At 41.5% G+C, this 15,550-nt stretch overlaps 1 protein-coding gene across 5 annotated transcripts in view; it reads right to left on the bottom strand.

Moving 5' to 3' along the window:
- TBC1D1 (TBC1 domain family member 1) overlaps positions 1 to 15,550 on the bottom strand; it is a 135,068-nt gene that overhangs the window by 45,947 nt on the left and 73,571 nt on the right. For 4 of the 5 annotated variants that reach the window (XR_011363930.1, XM_069977504.1, XM_069977505.1 and 1 more), the window contains one exon: positions 3,543 to 3,682. Coding sequence is in view for 4 of the 5 variants with exons in the window: in XM_069977504.1 (XP_069833605.1) it covers positions 3,543 to 3,682 (140 nt within the window). In the remaining variant the exon portion in view is untranslated. Of the gene's footprint in view, positions 1 to 3,542; positions 3,683 to 3,892; positions 4,013 to 7,368; positions 7,525 to 15,550 lie in introns of all 5 variants that reach the window. The other variant, XM_069977508.1, reaches the window with a different exon arrangement.

Here is a 15,550-nt window from a genome sequence, read left to right as displayed (position 1 = left end):
ACACACACACACACACACCACACCACTGCTTTTAGAGAAAAGTGGTGGTCTGAAACCTTGACAACGAACTGTCAAGAATCGGAGGGATAGAGCAGCATATGAGGAGAAGGAGGCACGTTTGCTTAATGAATGTATTTACTAAAATTTTTAAACTTGACAAGCACTACAAGTATACCTATGTTAGTTGAAATGGGAATAAGAAAACGGATACTGGTACAGCGCTTGGTTAAAGGGGTTGTCCAGCGAAAATCTTTTTCTTTCAAATCAACTGGTTTCAGAAAGTTATATAAATTTGTAATTTACTTCTATTTAAAAATGTCAAGTCTTCCCATACTTAGCTGCTGTATGTCCTGCAGGAAATGTTGTTTTCTTTTCAGTCTGACACAGTGCTCTCTGCTGACATCTCTAGCCGAGACAGGAACAGTCCAGAGCAGGAGAGGTTTTCTATTGGGATTTGCTGCTGCTCTGGGCAGTTCCTGTCTCGGACAGGGGTGGCAGCAGAGAACACTGTGTCAGACTGAAAACAAAACAACATTTCCTGCAGGACATACAGCAGCTAATAAGTATGGGAAGACTTAAAAATATTAAGTAGAAGTAAATCACAAATCTATAAAACTTTCTGAAACCAGATGACTTGAAAGAAAAAGATTTTCGCTGGATAACCTCTTTAATCACTGTTACTTCATGGTCCAGGATACTCTCAATATCCACATTTCCTGGCTCACAACATATAATGATACACAGTATCCAAGCTTTGATACTGTGAATCATTCTAAGTTGAAATGACAATACCTCTTTAAATGAGGTCCAAAAAGAGATCTAGGAAGCTGATAGCAAACAGCTCCTTGAATTTAAATATAGAAATTATTGAGAATCAGAACATTGCTTAATTCTCCTCTCACACAAAGCATTCACATCTTTTAAGTACAATTCAGCAAAATATCCTGCTTTTTCTTAGGGAAAAAAAAAAAAAGTGCCGACTTACCATAAACCCTCCACTAGAAGAATAAATCACATGACTGACACACATTATATACAGCAATGCGGATTCCATTATTGGGATCATAGTGCAATGGTAAGTCCCTGAACAGCTTACTTACACTTTATAAAGATGCTATATCACTAGTCAAACAGTACAGCTGGCATAAGATTTCCACAGTTCTGACCAATAAAGGTAAAATTTTACATTAAAAAGAATTCAAAATTCAATAAGATAGATAGATTAGGGGGGGGGGGCTGGGGGGGCAGTGGATCACTGAAAAACCGGCACAGTTGGAATCAGAGAGGGGCCAGCACAGTGAGCATACATTTATTACAGACTTCTGTTTTACTACTGAAAAACTTATTTTTTTTCTTAATCAGTTTCTATTTTCTGATTGTACATTTATTTTATTTTTAGTACACTATTGAGGCAGCCATATTGTCAGTGGTTTTAAACATCATTAAGAGATACACTTTACAGCAAGCTCCCTGAACATAGGTAACAATAGTCTGGAGCAGACCCTATCCACTTAAAGCCATACTGTATCCATTCTGGTACCATTCATTTGAGCAGAGTAAGCCCTTCCCAGACATGTCTTTTAAAATGTGCATGATGCCTTGGTTAGGGTAAAAAAAAAAAAAAAAAAACCTTTTAATCTGCAGCAGCCGAGTCAATGAAGAATGGCCTACAGCGGCCGTACCCTAGGCCTACAACGCCTCTCCTTTCTTCCTCCCCATTTTCCTTGTCATTAGCAACACCCAGGATTTCTCCTATTCATCGCTTGTCTAAACAGTGCCATGTCTTACTGACTTGGCTATTGCACATCAAAAGATTTTTTTACCCTACACACCTGGAACATTTCAAAAGACATGAACAGGAAGGACTTACTCTCATTAAATAGACAGTACAAATGGTTTGTGTGTGTGTGTGTGTGGGGGGGGGGGGGATAAGTTGGTGGATACAGTATTGCTTTAAAAGGGAGGGGTTTCTAGGCATGCTCTGTGACCTATGCAGAGGTCATTTCACATGGAGGCTGAACTCTGAGCTGCAGCTATGGTGTATAGTCTATATTCTGATATCACCTTTCACTATAAATCCTTTTGGTGATAAAGAGGACACTCTGCTATGTGATCTAGTCAGAGCAGAAAGTGTCAGCTATTACTAGGCTTAGTGGTCAGAAAGAAAGCTGCAAGAATCTTGCATATGATTTTAAACTATATATGAAAAAATTAAGAATTAGTAGAAAAAAAAACTCCTAAAATTATTAAAATTATGTTTGGCACAATAACTTGATTCAAACAATAGGCCATTTTCTGATGCTGCATTTCCTTTTAACAGATATGGTTTAGGACCATAGAAATCTCTGGAACCAATGACATACCTCAAAAGCGTCATATATACTAAAGATAGAGGACAACTCACTTACTTTCCACGTACAAGGACTAATGTTTGCATATCCAACAAACCAAAAGTAGAAATGGGCAAATGCAATGACAATGACTGCGAAGAGCAAGAACAACATAGCCTTTTATAAGCCATCAAAGCTAGATAGCAGGAAATGTACGGGCAGGTTGTATTACACGGCATGATATTCAAGATAAGAGAGCGCTGATCTGCTCCGTGCAGCCCTTGCTGCATATAGAAAATAACGTTCTTCACTCTTTGCGCTAACCGGTAACGTTCTAGCTTTTGCCTGCTGTCAGGAGCCGCCGTGAAAGCTCCTACACCCGTCTCTACGGTAACAGTCAGCTCCACCAATTATGGACAGAGAAGGGATGGCGCTGCGGCGTGTGATTGGCTTAGCAGCCTGTCACTTCAGAGACTGGTTCTGAAGTTCCAGCGGCGGCTGAGGGGAGCGGGCAAAAGCTAGAACATCTTTTTTTTCCTTTTTTTTATTTACAGTCATCAGCTGCATATTGCTATTACATGCAGTGATGCATAGTCTGTGGCCAATTTTTCAACATGTTGAAAGATAACTATCAGCCCATCAGATCATTTCTTCTTCTGATCGTTCTCTTTATTGCATGGAGCCATAATCTGCCAAATCGGCCTGATTGGGCAGATTATCGCTCCCTGTAATAAAGACTTATCTTCCCCAAGATAAAGTAAACAAACAGCAGCCAGCCGACACAGACAAAGTGCACATGAAGAAGCAAAATCTCATGTGAAACAGCTAGAATGTTGTTTGCTGAAATACTCTGTGGCAATCGGTGCACTTTCATGATCTAGTTGTATCCATATACAACAGGAAGCTCTGCTATGTTGTCACACATTTCCTTTAACAGATGGCAAAATAATTGCTTATAAAACGCGTCTACTGGTCAGATACTTTTGTGTTCAGCACTGGGGCATCCATCTTACCTTGCAAAAACAGTGAGCTAACAGTGCTTGTAGTGTCTCACCAATACAAGTCACCAGTACTTCAGTGGTATCATAGGTGGCCATGGTGAGAATTTAGGAACACTGAGTGGTCATATGTAGACTTTACTGACAAAGGGGAATAGGAAAAAACTGAAGCTCTCGGTTATATATACAACTCTTAAATTAACAGATTTTTTACCTTCATATCTGTTCGGGGAATCACATCCTTTTTGTGGAGTTGCCACACGCAGGAAAATCTGCTGTCTCCAAGAATGTCGCCGCGTCCTCACTGGACTGCTGCACGATGCTTCACTGTGGATGGACTTGCACTCAAAGTCACTGAAAGAGGCAAAAGTAATGTAAATACAACAACAACAAAAAATCTAATGTAAAAAATGCAAGCTAAATATGCATGCCAGGATATAATGGTGAAGGACAGTGAGAATAGGATTACAAATCGCAATAGGAATTGATATAGATGAATGGTCCCCGAGAAAAAGTAGCATTAGATACAATGGATCAGCAGATGCAATCACACAGATCACCTACCGTTTCTTGTTAAATTCAGCCGCACTATTTTCTGCTACAGGAGCAAGAAACTTTAGAAAGTTTGGCACAGAAGAGGAAGAGTGAAGTTTCTTCCGCAAAGAAGAAGAGCGGTAGAAGAGGCTGAGAGTACAGATCATAAAAGGAGGAAGTCAGAAAAAAAAATCAGAATAGAAAAAAATAAAATAAAATAAATAATAGTACAAAAAGACACAGCATACACCCGACAATCTACTGGCACATGAGATACAAGAGTCTGATTTTTCACAAAGTAAAAACTAAACACATATGTTACACAGAGGTCACATTGGCGTCATGGCTTCTGTTCATATCAAAGCTGTGACCAATCAATTGTCACAGACCTTTAAGGCCCTATTACACTGAGCAACAGTCAGCCGAACTGGTCCGATTCAGCAGATTATTGCTCCATGTAGTAAAGACAACAATCAGCCGATGAAATGATCAACGGCTGATCATTTCTTTAGGCCCAGACCTAAACTCATTGGCATCTCCACATGTAATAGCGATGCACGGCCGATGGCTGATGATTGCCCAAACAATTAATACTTTACCTGTCCACTCTCCCGGTCTCCTCCTGCCCTCTGCATGCGCCCTAGCACTTTGCAAAGCAGCTTCAGAGCGGCCTGTCTTAAGCCCATAGGCTGCTCAACTAGTCACGGGCCGGGACCACCGCGGCTCAGACAGACCGCTCTGAAGCTGCATCGCGTGGTGGCGGGACACATAAAGAATGCAAGCGAACACCAGGAACGGGGACAGGTAAAGTAGTGACTGTTTGGGCAAGGCTGCACAGACATCTCTAACTATGTCTGTGCAGTCCTTGCTAAAATGATTATCGAGCTGTGTAGTAGACCCAATAAACAAGCGCCCATCTAGCAGGTTGGTGCTAATTTACAGTATTGATTGGCCCGTCTAAAAGGACCCTTAGGCTGGTTTCACACATGGCAGTTTTTTTCGAAAACCGCTACCGCAGTTTTGAGCCAAAACCAGAAGTGGATCCAGCACGGAGTAGAAGTAGAAGTCCTTCCTTTATATTTGCCATTCCTTTTATTTCCACTCTTAGTTTGGGCTCAAGAACTACAGTGTCAGTTTTCCAATCAACTGCTGTGTGTGATAGCAGCCAAGGGCTTCTGGTGGGTCCATATAAACTATACTTTGCTCCATCAAGTTTGTTACTAGATTGCAATATATTTTACAGCAGTGCTGAAGATTTCTGGAACACCTACTGATCAGAAGGGGCCATGATTACACACCTTTTACAGTTTCTTGATATACCCTTCCATGCTTGAGATATGTAAGTGTATAATTTGTTGAGTTAAGAGTCAGATGGGTGTAAACTTAATTTTAATAAGATGAGTGAATATCAGATGATTACATAGTCTCACTGTAAAATGACACCTATCACCCCCTATTTTCTCATATTGTTAAAGTTAAGCTCACTCCCATCTGAGTATTTACTGAATTGTCACACAATTATAAATTCATTTCAGGAATGGAAGGGTATATCATGAAACTGAAAAATCTGTTTGTGTATACAGGACCTATGCAGATCAATGTTTCTCCATGGTAACTGCAGGATCAAACTGCACAGGGTTTGTTTGTAGTCCTCTCTTTTCTTCCATGTGTCCCTGACATCTTGGTAAAATTTGGTAGGTTAGTAAAGCGATAGATAGAAGGGAGTATGACAGCTGTACTAGACTACACAGGATTGTTTGCCTATGTCTTGAGTCAGGGGCGTAGGATTCATGGGGCCCCATAGCATAGCAAAAAAACCAAAAAACTGTACAGCGCCCCCCCCCCCCCCTGCCCAACAAAAAGCTCACTGGGTGTATATATACACTCTGTGATGTGGCCAAAGAATAAAGTCTCTTCAATGGCTGCCTGCTCTGTCAGTCCACTGCATTTAACTATAAGGGCCCATTAGGAGCCATTATGGTTAAATACATAGGTACATATGTACTAAAGTGTGTAAGTGACATAAACCTCACCTACATGCTGCAGCACAAAAAAGGGTTAAAAGCAGAAGAGAAGGAGATGGCTAGTGCACTGATAACCCCTGACCTCTGCAGGGCTCAGGAGAACAGAGGTCAGGGGTTATCAGACCAATAAAGCAGAGATCACCTTGTCTTCTGCTTATTAAACCATTTTTATGTTGCAGCATGTAAATGAACTTTGGGTCACTTACACACAGCAGTACATGAGGGGTTAAGCAGAAGGACACAGGTTGGCTCTTATCTTCCCTGTGCATCCCTGGGCCCCCCTCCTGCAGGGGCCCCATAGCAGCTGCCTACCCTGCCCCTATGGTAGCTACGCCTATGTCTTGAGTGTTTGTAGTAACATACATACATAAAAAGGATATTATTAATAATAATAATAATAATAATAATAGACTGAAAAGTTATTATTTTATCATAGATCTTTTCCAATACCCAAGCAGGGAGATATCTATTAAAGGTTGATGGGGAGGGGTAAGGCTTCCAGGGACCACCCAGTGAACTCAAGATTCAGGCAACATAAAAGGGATGGAAGGGGTATCCCCAACCCCATGACTAAGGGATCAAATGCAACTTTCAGCTCTCTTCGTCAGATCCGTAGAGAATAGGAGCTATTTTGCAGGTATTCTTGAGATTGTGGGGGGTCACAGCAGTCAGACTCCCTACAATCTCTTAAATATGCTCTATCCTGTGCATGCTAGGAATAGGAAATAACTACCCCAGATGGGAATACCCCTTTAAGTGACAATTACAACATTTAATACAGTTCCATATTTTAGTAACATTTTATAGGATAAAGCGTATTTATCAGTATGCATAAAAATATATATTTTTTTTACAAGTATCTGTGCATCATATATACACACACACACACACACACACACACACAGTAAATGTACAAGGTCACACAGCTCATGCAGCTTTCAACTGTACTATCATAAAGCATGCTAAACAGTTGTAAGAGTTCCAACAAAGCCCAAAGCAGTATCCACAGGTGTCAGGACACACTCAGGAGCACAGGCACTACTAGATAAAGGTCTAGATGCAAAGGTTACAATGTAAGAGTTGCAAGAACTTTATACTTTTAAGCACAGATTATATTAAGAAAAGCATGGTCATTAGTTACAGATTACAAGGATTATATACACCAAAGTAATTGCCCCCCTCCCTTTGACTTTGTTTCCTTGTATTTCACATAACTCCCTGATATCCTAACAGCAGTGATGATCCACCATGTACTAATCTACATTCATATTTACACGTTATTAATATTCCTTATGTTGATCAGCCTAGCACAGCAAACATGAAAGCATCTTGACATTTAAGCTTTTCTATTAGATATATGTAAATCTTAGAGATAAAATGACTGCACAGTCCTCTGAAGCTTTCTGAGCATGACACATGCAGATATGACCAAGCAAGAAACCGTGCAGGACAACGACCAAAAGGACGGGTTCCTCTGCTCACCTCCTCTGAGTGACCGGGCTACTAGGCTCCCCACCGGAGTTATTCCTTAGCTTTTTGAGGAATCTAGGAGAAGAGGCGGCACTGACAGGAGGAGATGGGGCAGCTTCGTCACATTGTGCAGAACTGCTCTCAGGCACACTTAAAGCTGTGCTGGAACTAGACACCAGCATTCCAGCCAGCAAGGGAGGGGAGTGGTGGAGAGATTTCAGGAGAGGTAGAGAGATTAAGAACAAGGTAGAAGATTATGACAAACCTATATCTATGTCCTAGTACATGTAAAGGAAATGGGGACAGAGCATAGATTGTGTCTATTGGCTTTAGTAGTCATATTTATGAAGAGAGTTCATAGCAGCCATCAGGCATCCCAACGGCTATATGTATCATTTGAGTCCTTAAAGCAAAATCAACATGAAGACCCCCATCTTTCCTTGCCATTGATGGTACTGGGAGGTGAGGCTGCTACCTCGACACCCCCTTTAGTCACAACCCACTCCTGAGGGTTGCATTAGCACCTGCAAAGTAATCACCCTGACACTATAATACTAATCCTTACCGTTTTGTGCCATGAAGATAGAGGTCACATGATGTAAAGTTTTTGTGTCTGTTTAATTTTTACTAAGAACACAATGGAAAAATAAATTTAAAAAAATTCACACACACACTAATAAAAAAATACCCTTTATCCTTGTTTATGGGTTATTTTATCTGCTTTTAAAAAGATACCAGCGCTGAAGCGAATATTACAGGTAAAAGCACAGCATTGGGGAACACACCAGATCTGTCGGGTTGGCTATCACTTAAAAAAGGACAACACATAGCTTATACAAAGAGAAATGAAAGTGACAGCGAGACAAAACTCCACGTGTTCAATGTACACAACTAGTGTCAATATTGGCCTATGGAATGTGTCAGCTGTGTAAAATACAGTCTATAAAAGTGCAAGCACATAGCCTTAAAGGTCCATGCATATCCTCCAGTACCGAAATGTGCTGTCAGCAATGGAAAAAAAAAAAAAACTGAAAAATTATCTTAGTGTTCTGCAAATAAAATAATGTAATCCTGTCTATAAACAGACGTCAATCCTGTATGGATACAGATATCCTGTACAAGAATAATTGTTTCATGCTTGCTTTTTTGTATTAGAACCCATACAGGTTCCAACTCAAGAAGTTTGGCGTATGTTTCTGAAGACACGTGTGTGACACTAGTTTGCGTGTATCATTGTGAGCGTGTCACTGTATAAAGGAATGTCTCTGGCTGGTTGCCGAATGTCATTTCTTGCTTCACATCTTGATGTTCCTCCTATCCTCTAAAAGGGCCAGTACAGCACATTACACGGGAGAGTCCTACATGACCAGGATGTGAGGCTTACAGGCTCACTCCCAAGCACATTGCTCCAAGATAAACAGAATATTCTGAAAGGTGTTTTCCTTATATCTTGTTCTTCTACATTATTAGAATTAACCTTCGGTTGGAAGGTTCCTAAGTAGGAAGTAGCATGGCACCCAAACACAAACCAATGTCTGTACTAGGCGAGTCCTGTTTCCTGAGTCCAGTTCTCCAATACAAGGTATTGTGTATCTTCAGAACACAGATAGACATTTAGCACTCAGTACATGCAAAGCCGACATATGGTCACAGAAAGGGGAAAAAAATCTGTACTGTAAACATGAGATGAATATTTACTTCTTGCAAGTATCAGGTTTAAACAAGCACCAGAAAATAAAAGAGCAAATGCCTCCTCTCCGGGTCTGGGGGGTGGGCAGTGACGTCACTGCAGTCCTGAGGACATGCTAAATACACTAGAACACAGGATAGAGCTACCCACTGTGTCTACAACCTGTATACAGTGGTACCTTGGTTTAAGAGTAACTTGGATTCCGAGCATTTTGCAAGAAGAGCTCACAATTTTTCAAAATTGTGACTTGGTTTAAGAGCATTGCTTTGGTTTAAGAGCTCCCTGTACTGGGTAGGAGGGTGAGTGGGGGAGGGACATGGTCTGCATAGGTGGTCTACAGTTCTGTACCCTGACCCAGGAAGTCTCTCTCAACCTGCAAATTATGGCAGATCCACTTCCTTCCTACTTCATGCTCCCTGCAGTCTGTCAGCCCTTGCGTTTCCCATCCTCTCTATTCCTGCTATAATGTGCCTGCACTTACACTCCGTTATACACACTGCTGCTATAATGCGCCAGCACTCACACTCAGCTATACACACTGTTGCTATAATCTGCCTGCACTTACACTCAGCCATTCACACTGCTATATAGAAAAGTTTCTGTCACTGTCCCCCGCACAGCTCTGTGATTCTCACTTCCTGATTGGTCCTTGCTGAACACACACACACACCCTTCCCCATCATGTGATCACACAGACCTCTGCCAGCAGCCCTGCTTCTCTTTACTAGCCCTTTGTACTACACTACTGTATTATGGGGATCTGCAGTTGCATCCTGTATCTACAAACTGCTGTGTATTTTCAGGTTTATGCAGTTACTATACATTATACTCTACATGCTGATGGCTATACTGTACAGGAAATTATAATATCACATATTCAGCTGTTTCTCATTATTTGTTTCATCTGTTCTACACGTTATTCAGAATATAACATCATTATTTTTGGGGTGTGGAACCAACTTTCTTCATATCAGTGATTTCTTATGGGAAAATTTGCTTTGGTTTAAGAGTGGATTTGGATTACAAGCGCCGTCCCAGAACGAATTATGCTCGGAATCCAAGGTAGCACTGTATAGTATTTCCGAAATGGATGGTGGTGAATGTTCAAAGTGCAACTGCTTTGCAGAAATAAATACAAGCAAATATAAAAAGGTATAAGGCTACGTTCACACAGAGCAAAAGGAGCGGATTACGCAAGGAAATATTTCCGCCTGAAATCAACTGACGCTGAATTCCGAGCAGAATATAAGCAGAATGTAAGCAGAATCCCTGCGTATTCTGCTAGGAAAGTGTTCAGCTCGTAATCAGCTCTTGACAAATTCAGCGCGGAATACTCGAGGAATCCGCGCTGAATCCGCATGCATTCAGCGCTGAAATTCAGCGAGTATTTGGCGAGTAAACTAGACTATACCAGAACATATACTAGAATCCTCCTCCCCCCCTTTTCCCCATTTCCGCGCTGATTCAGCGAGTAATTTCCGCTTGTATTACGCTTGTATTCCGCGCTGAATCCGCGCTGAATCCGCGCTGAAACAGAAAATCAGAGCCCCATTGATTTGTATAGGCTTCCGCTAGCGGAAGAATGAACATGTTCATTCTTCTGGCGGAAAGCGGATTAGTTCAGTGTGGAAATTCCACTGTGTGAACTGCAGAGCAGAATTTCCATTCAACACAATGGAAATTAGCTCTGCACCTATTTTAACGGCTGAAATTTCAGCGCTGATTCAGCGCAGAAATTCAGCTGCTTTTGCTCAGTGGGAACGAGCCCTAAGTGGTAGCAAGGGGACAATTACTATTCATAGTTTAGTGCAATTCTCTGGATTAGGCTGTTATGGGGACTTACGTGATCAAGAGCAAAAAAAAAAATAATTACTGTCTGGATGTCTCAGTTACTAAAATGACAACATTAATACTAATTGTAAGCATCAGGTCAAGTCAACACTTCTCACCTTACTAGAAAAATAATAAAATAGCAGGCAAACATTTATCAAGTATCCAGTATACAGTGTACTCTGAATGCCAATGGCCATGCAATAATATGACCACATTAAAATGGTATGCTCGACTCATTTTGCAAACTTACCTCCTTCTCCTGATATGCTGTTCTTTCCCTCTCATTGACCAGGCTGCCAACCAACTTTCTGCTCGAGAAGCAGTGGTCTGGTTGGTGTACATATAGCTATAGAATGCATTTATATTATATGTGTATATTATATGTGTATATATATATATATATATATATATATATATATATATATATATATATATATATATACATACATATACACACATACACATATATTATATATATATATATGCACACATACACACAAACACATTGGCTGCAGCGCATCACATGGCTTCCAGCTTACTCAGCCCTGAAAGGCTGAGCAAGCTGGAAGCCATGTGATGCGCTGCAGCCAATGAAAAGGCTGCCGGTGCGCAAGTGCACCAGCAGCCTTTTCCTCTCCAATTCACTGCTCCGCGACCTGGAAGTGAAGGAGATCCTAGGACAATGGATGAAGATGATGAGGACGTGGTTGGCGGGAGATTCAAATCGCGATCGTCACCGGAAGTATATATGCAGTGAGTGTCTGTTTTTTTTTTTTTTTGTTTTTTTTTGGGGGGGGGGGGGGGGGGGCTCCTTTAAACCCAACCAAAGGGTGATACTGCCATGTACAGAAGCCCCTCTCTCCCCACTGTTAAGGACAGAAGAGGCTGCGTGAGCAAACAAGTGTCCATATATACAGGAATATTTTGAAAAAAATTACAGGATTTCATGGTATGATCATTAATTGTTGCAAATAAACCACAGTAAGGCCATATTCACACGTCCCGCAATCACGGATCAACCTATTGCCCATTGCTTTTTATTGGGCTATTAACACAGTCTGTTCTATTGCGGTTTCGCAATTTTTACCACAAAAAGATAGGACATAGTGGTAGAGCTAGTGCAGATTGTGATTGCAGTACGTACGGATTACCAATAGAAGTCTCTGGGATCTGTGCTTTTTGCGGACATCACAGATGTTTCATCTAAGCAAACTAGATCATTTTATTTATTTTTTTTACCAGTGTCTCGAGAGCTGATCACTTTAATAAATACCAAATACCAGGACTGTATTAGTTAAACACTAAGGGCGACATGTATCATCCGGCGTACGGATGATTTTCGGCGGAAAGTGCCGATTTGCGTATTTTTTTTTATTCGCAAATAGCCAATTTGCAAATAAAATATTCGCATATCGGCACTTTTCGCCGAGTACGCCAGGGGGCGCGGACTCAGAGTCCGCACGATTTATCATTTTTTAAGCGCAAATATACGCCGACGCGCACAGGATTTATGTAGAGGCAGTCCGCCTCTACATAAATCTCCGTAGCGCGGGAGATGCGGGGACATTTATAAGTCCGGCGTAAAAAATGCCGGACTTAATAAATGACTAGGTTTAATTAGAAGGGTACTCTGGCAAGAAATTTTTCTCTTTCAAATCAACTGTTCTAGGAAATTTACAGATTTGTAATAAGAGAAGCAGCGTGATCATGTCCACTGTGTGGAACCAAAGCCGGTAATTTTAAAAGAGTACTCCGAAGAAAAGAAAAATGATTTCAGATCAACTGGTGTCAGAAAGTTATACAAATTTGTAAATTACTTATAAAAGATTATAATATATATATATATATATATATATATATATATATATATAATCTCAAGCCTTCCAGTACTTATCAGCTGATGTATGTCCTGCAGGAAGTGGTGCATTCTTTCCAGTCGGACACAGCGCTCTCTGCTGTCACCTCTGTCCACATCAGGAACTGTTCAGAACAGTACCAACACCCAGTAGAAAACCTCGCCTGCTCTAGAGACAGTTCCCCACATGGAGAGAGGTAGCAGCAGAGAGCACTGTGCCAGACTGGAAAGAATACACCACTTCCTCCAGGGCATACAGCAGCTGATAAGTTTTGCAAGACCTGAGATTTTTTTAATAGAAAGTTATACAGATCTGTATAACTTTCTGACACCAGTTGATTTTAGGGAAAAAAATTTCACCAGAGTACACCTTTAATTGTCCCAAAGAATACATACTAAGAGAATGGGTTAATAAAATCGAACACCCACTAATCCTTATGGCTGAACATAACATGACTAACCTAAGCAATTAGGAATACAGACAGCAATGTACCGTGCAGATTTCTTGCTTGAAAACAGATGAAGAATTTCATAAATTATATTCTTTCCAAGATGATGATTTAGTGTTCTAAATGTCATCTGGAGATGATGGAACTTGTATCTTGGTTTTCTTTGATATTAAGAAGAAAGAATGTTCTTTCTAAATCTGTCAAGTGTTATTTCCCCATCACTGAAGCATTACAGACCAAGCGTACCTCAAGTACAGAAGACTGCTGAAACCTGCCAACCACAGACGGACACAATTCATAATCCAACACATTTTCTGGTATTAAAAAACTTAAAGGGAATCGGTCATCAGTTTCATGCTGCCCAAACCATGAGCCGATGACCATTTTTCTTTAAAGGCCTTATTCCAGGGCCCAAGGCATGCTGTAAAGAAGTGCAGACCTCCTAGATCGGAACTCATTTACAGCAGGGCTGTGGAGTCAGTAACCACAGCTCCGACTCAGCAGCTTCTGTCTAATGTCCTACATGGTCCTGGGGCAACTTCTGAGTAAATAAGACAAAGATATAAAGCAGATTCTCCTGTGTGTGCAGTGGATGCAGCCAGTCTCCAACACCCATGTCCTGAACAACTCAGAACTAGACTAGATGGAGCAGGTGCTCTTTTCTAACCAATATTCACCATACACAAAGAAACACTGCTAACAATGCCAGATACCTGTGATATAGAGGGGTCACACAGTGATATATAGAGTCGTCAGCCATAGTGATATAGGGGGGGCAGACATAGGTCCAGATCCACATCAGTTCTCTATCTGCATCTGCACTCCTGAATCATTGCGCCCCACAGGAACTACCCCCTCAGCCGGTCAGTGACTGCAGTTGTGTCCTGCCTCACTCACTGATTGGCTGAGTGGGCAGTTCTGAGTGGGGCCATGGATCCTCACAGGATCGGGAGCCCGGTGGGAGAACCATGAGCCATTACGCTACACTGCGAGGGAACGACAACGGGTAAATAGGACTTCTTTATTATGATGCCACCGACCCCTGCCCCCCCTGGATTTTTCACTGTTGCCCAGAATACTCCTTTAATTTCTGTCTCTCTCTAAACACACACAGGCTGTTCCAGCCATAGCGCGCGCACACACACACACACCCTGCTGCAGCAGCAGCAATAGAACACGCGCAGCCTGCTGCAGCTTTAGCACGCTGAAGAAAAACTCTCAGCGAGAAAACACCATACTGAGGACAGAGGTTACTGCTACACTACTTATGGTTTCTCTTCCACCTCCTTCTTTATATTACACAGGATATCTTCACATTACACTGCTGCTCATATACAGGCACCCAGCATCCAGAAGGAGTACAGCATAGATCTTCCCCCACACAATGGACTCTTCCAGCTCAGAAAAAAAACCTGCCAAATAGAGACCTCTGTTGAACGGGGGGGGGGGGCTTTTATACCAGCCCAGGCACTATATTGTGTGCTTTTATCCAACAGAACATTAATCTATAGAAAAGTGTATCTGTTTATGGCGGGTAGCGGACCACAGTCTACAATATACTTTAGATTTTACTAAGATATTGCAGCCTTTGTTACAACTCATCAGTTTTATTGGTAATTTACATTGTTTAGTAATTTTTTTCCTCCCCATTTCTAAACTTTGAGATCTTGAGCAGTAGAGTTTTGTGAATTTATTTTCCATTATAATCACATGGGCCCAGATTTTACTAATCTGTCTCCAACAGAATTATGACTGAAAATTAATAATTGGTGTAAACTATGAGTAGAGATGAGCGAATCGGGTTCGGGTTCGAGTCCATCCAAACCCGAACGATCGGCATTTGATTAGTGGCGGCTGCTGAACTTGGATAAAGCTGTAAGGTTGTCTGGAAAACATGGATACAGCCAATGACTATATCCATGTTTTCCACATAGCCTTAGGGCTTTATCCAACTTCAGCAGCCACCGCTAATCAAATGCTGAAAGTTCGGGTTCGGATGGACTCGAGCATGCTTGAGGTTCGCTCGCTTATCTCTAACTATGAGTAGATGGTCTTTAAAGTGTAACTGTCATAATGGGTGCTTCAGGAATAGCGGGGAGGTCCTCTGCTCATCTGGAGGTTCAGGTCCCAATGGATATGGAGATCAAATGGGGGTCACGTGCATTATCAACTGATTGCTTCTCTGTATTTAAGGAGACCCGAACTTCCCAATTAGCAGAAGATCTTGCAACTAATCCGTAAATGCCCATTGTGACAGGTACACTTCGCTTTCACCAGCTAATACTTTGCTTGAAGTCTGCCAGAATTTTCAGCCAAGCATTCATGTGTTCTCTATGAGAAGGGGTAAGCTGCAGCCAGAGAATTCTC

Source organism: Dendropsophus ebraccatus, chromosome 7, assembly GCF_027789765.1.
Source record: "Dendropsophus ebraccatus isolate aDenEbr1 chromosome 7, aDenEbr1.pat, whole genome shotgun sequence".
Lineage (NCBI taxonomy): Eukaryota > Metazoa > Chordata > Amphibia > Anura > Hylidae > Dendropsophus > Dendropsophus ebraccatus.
Note: the sequence above shows the minus strand (reverse complement) of the source record. Positions and strands in the feature narration are given on the sequence as shown.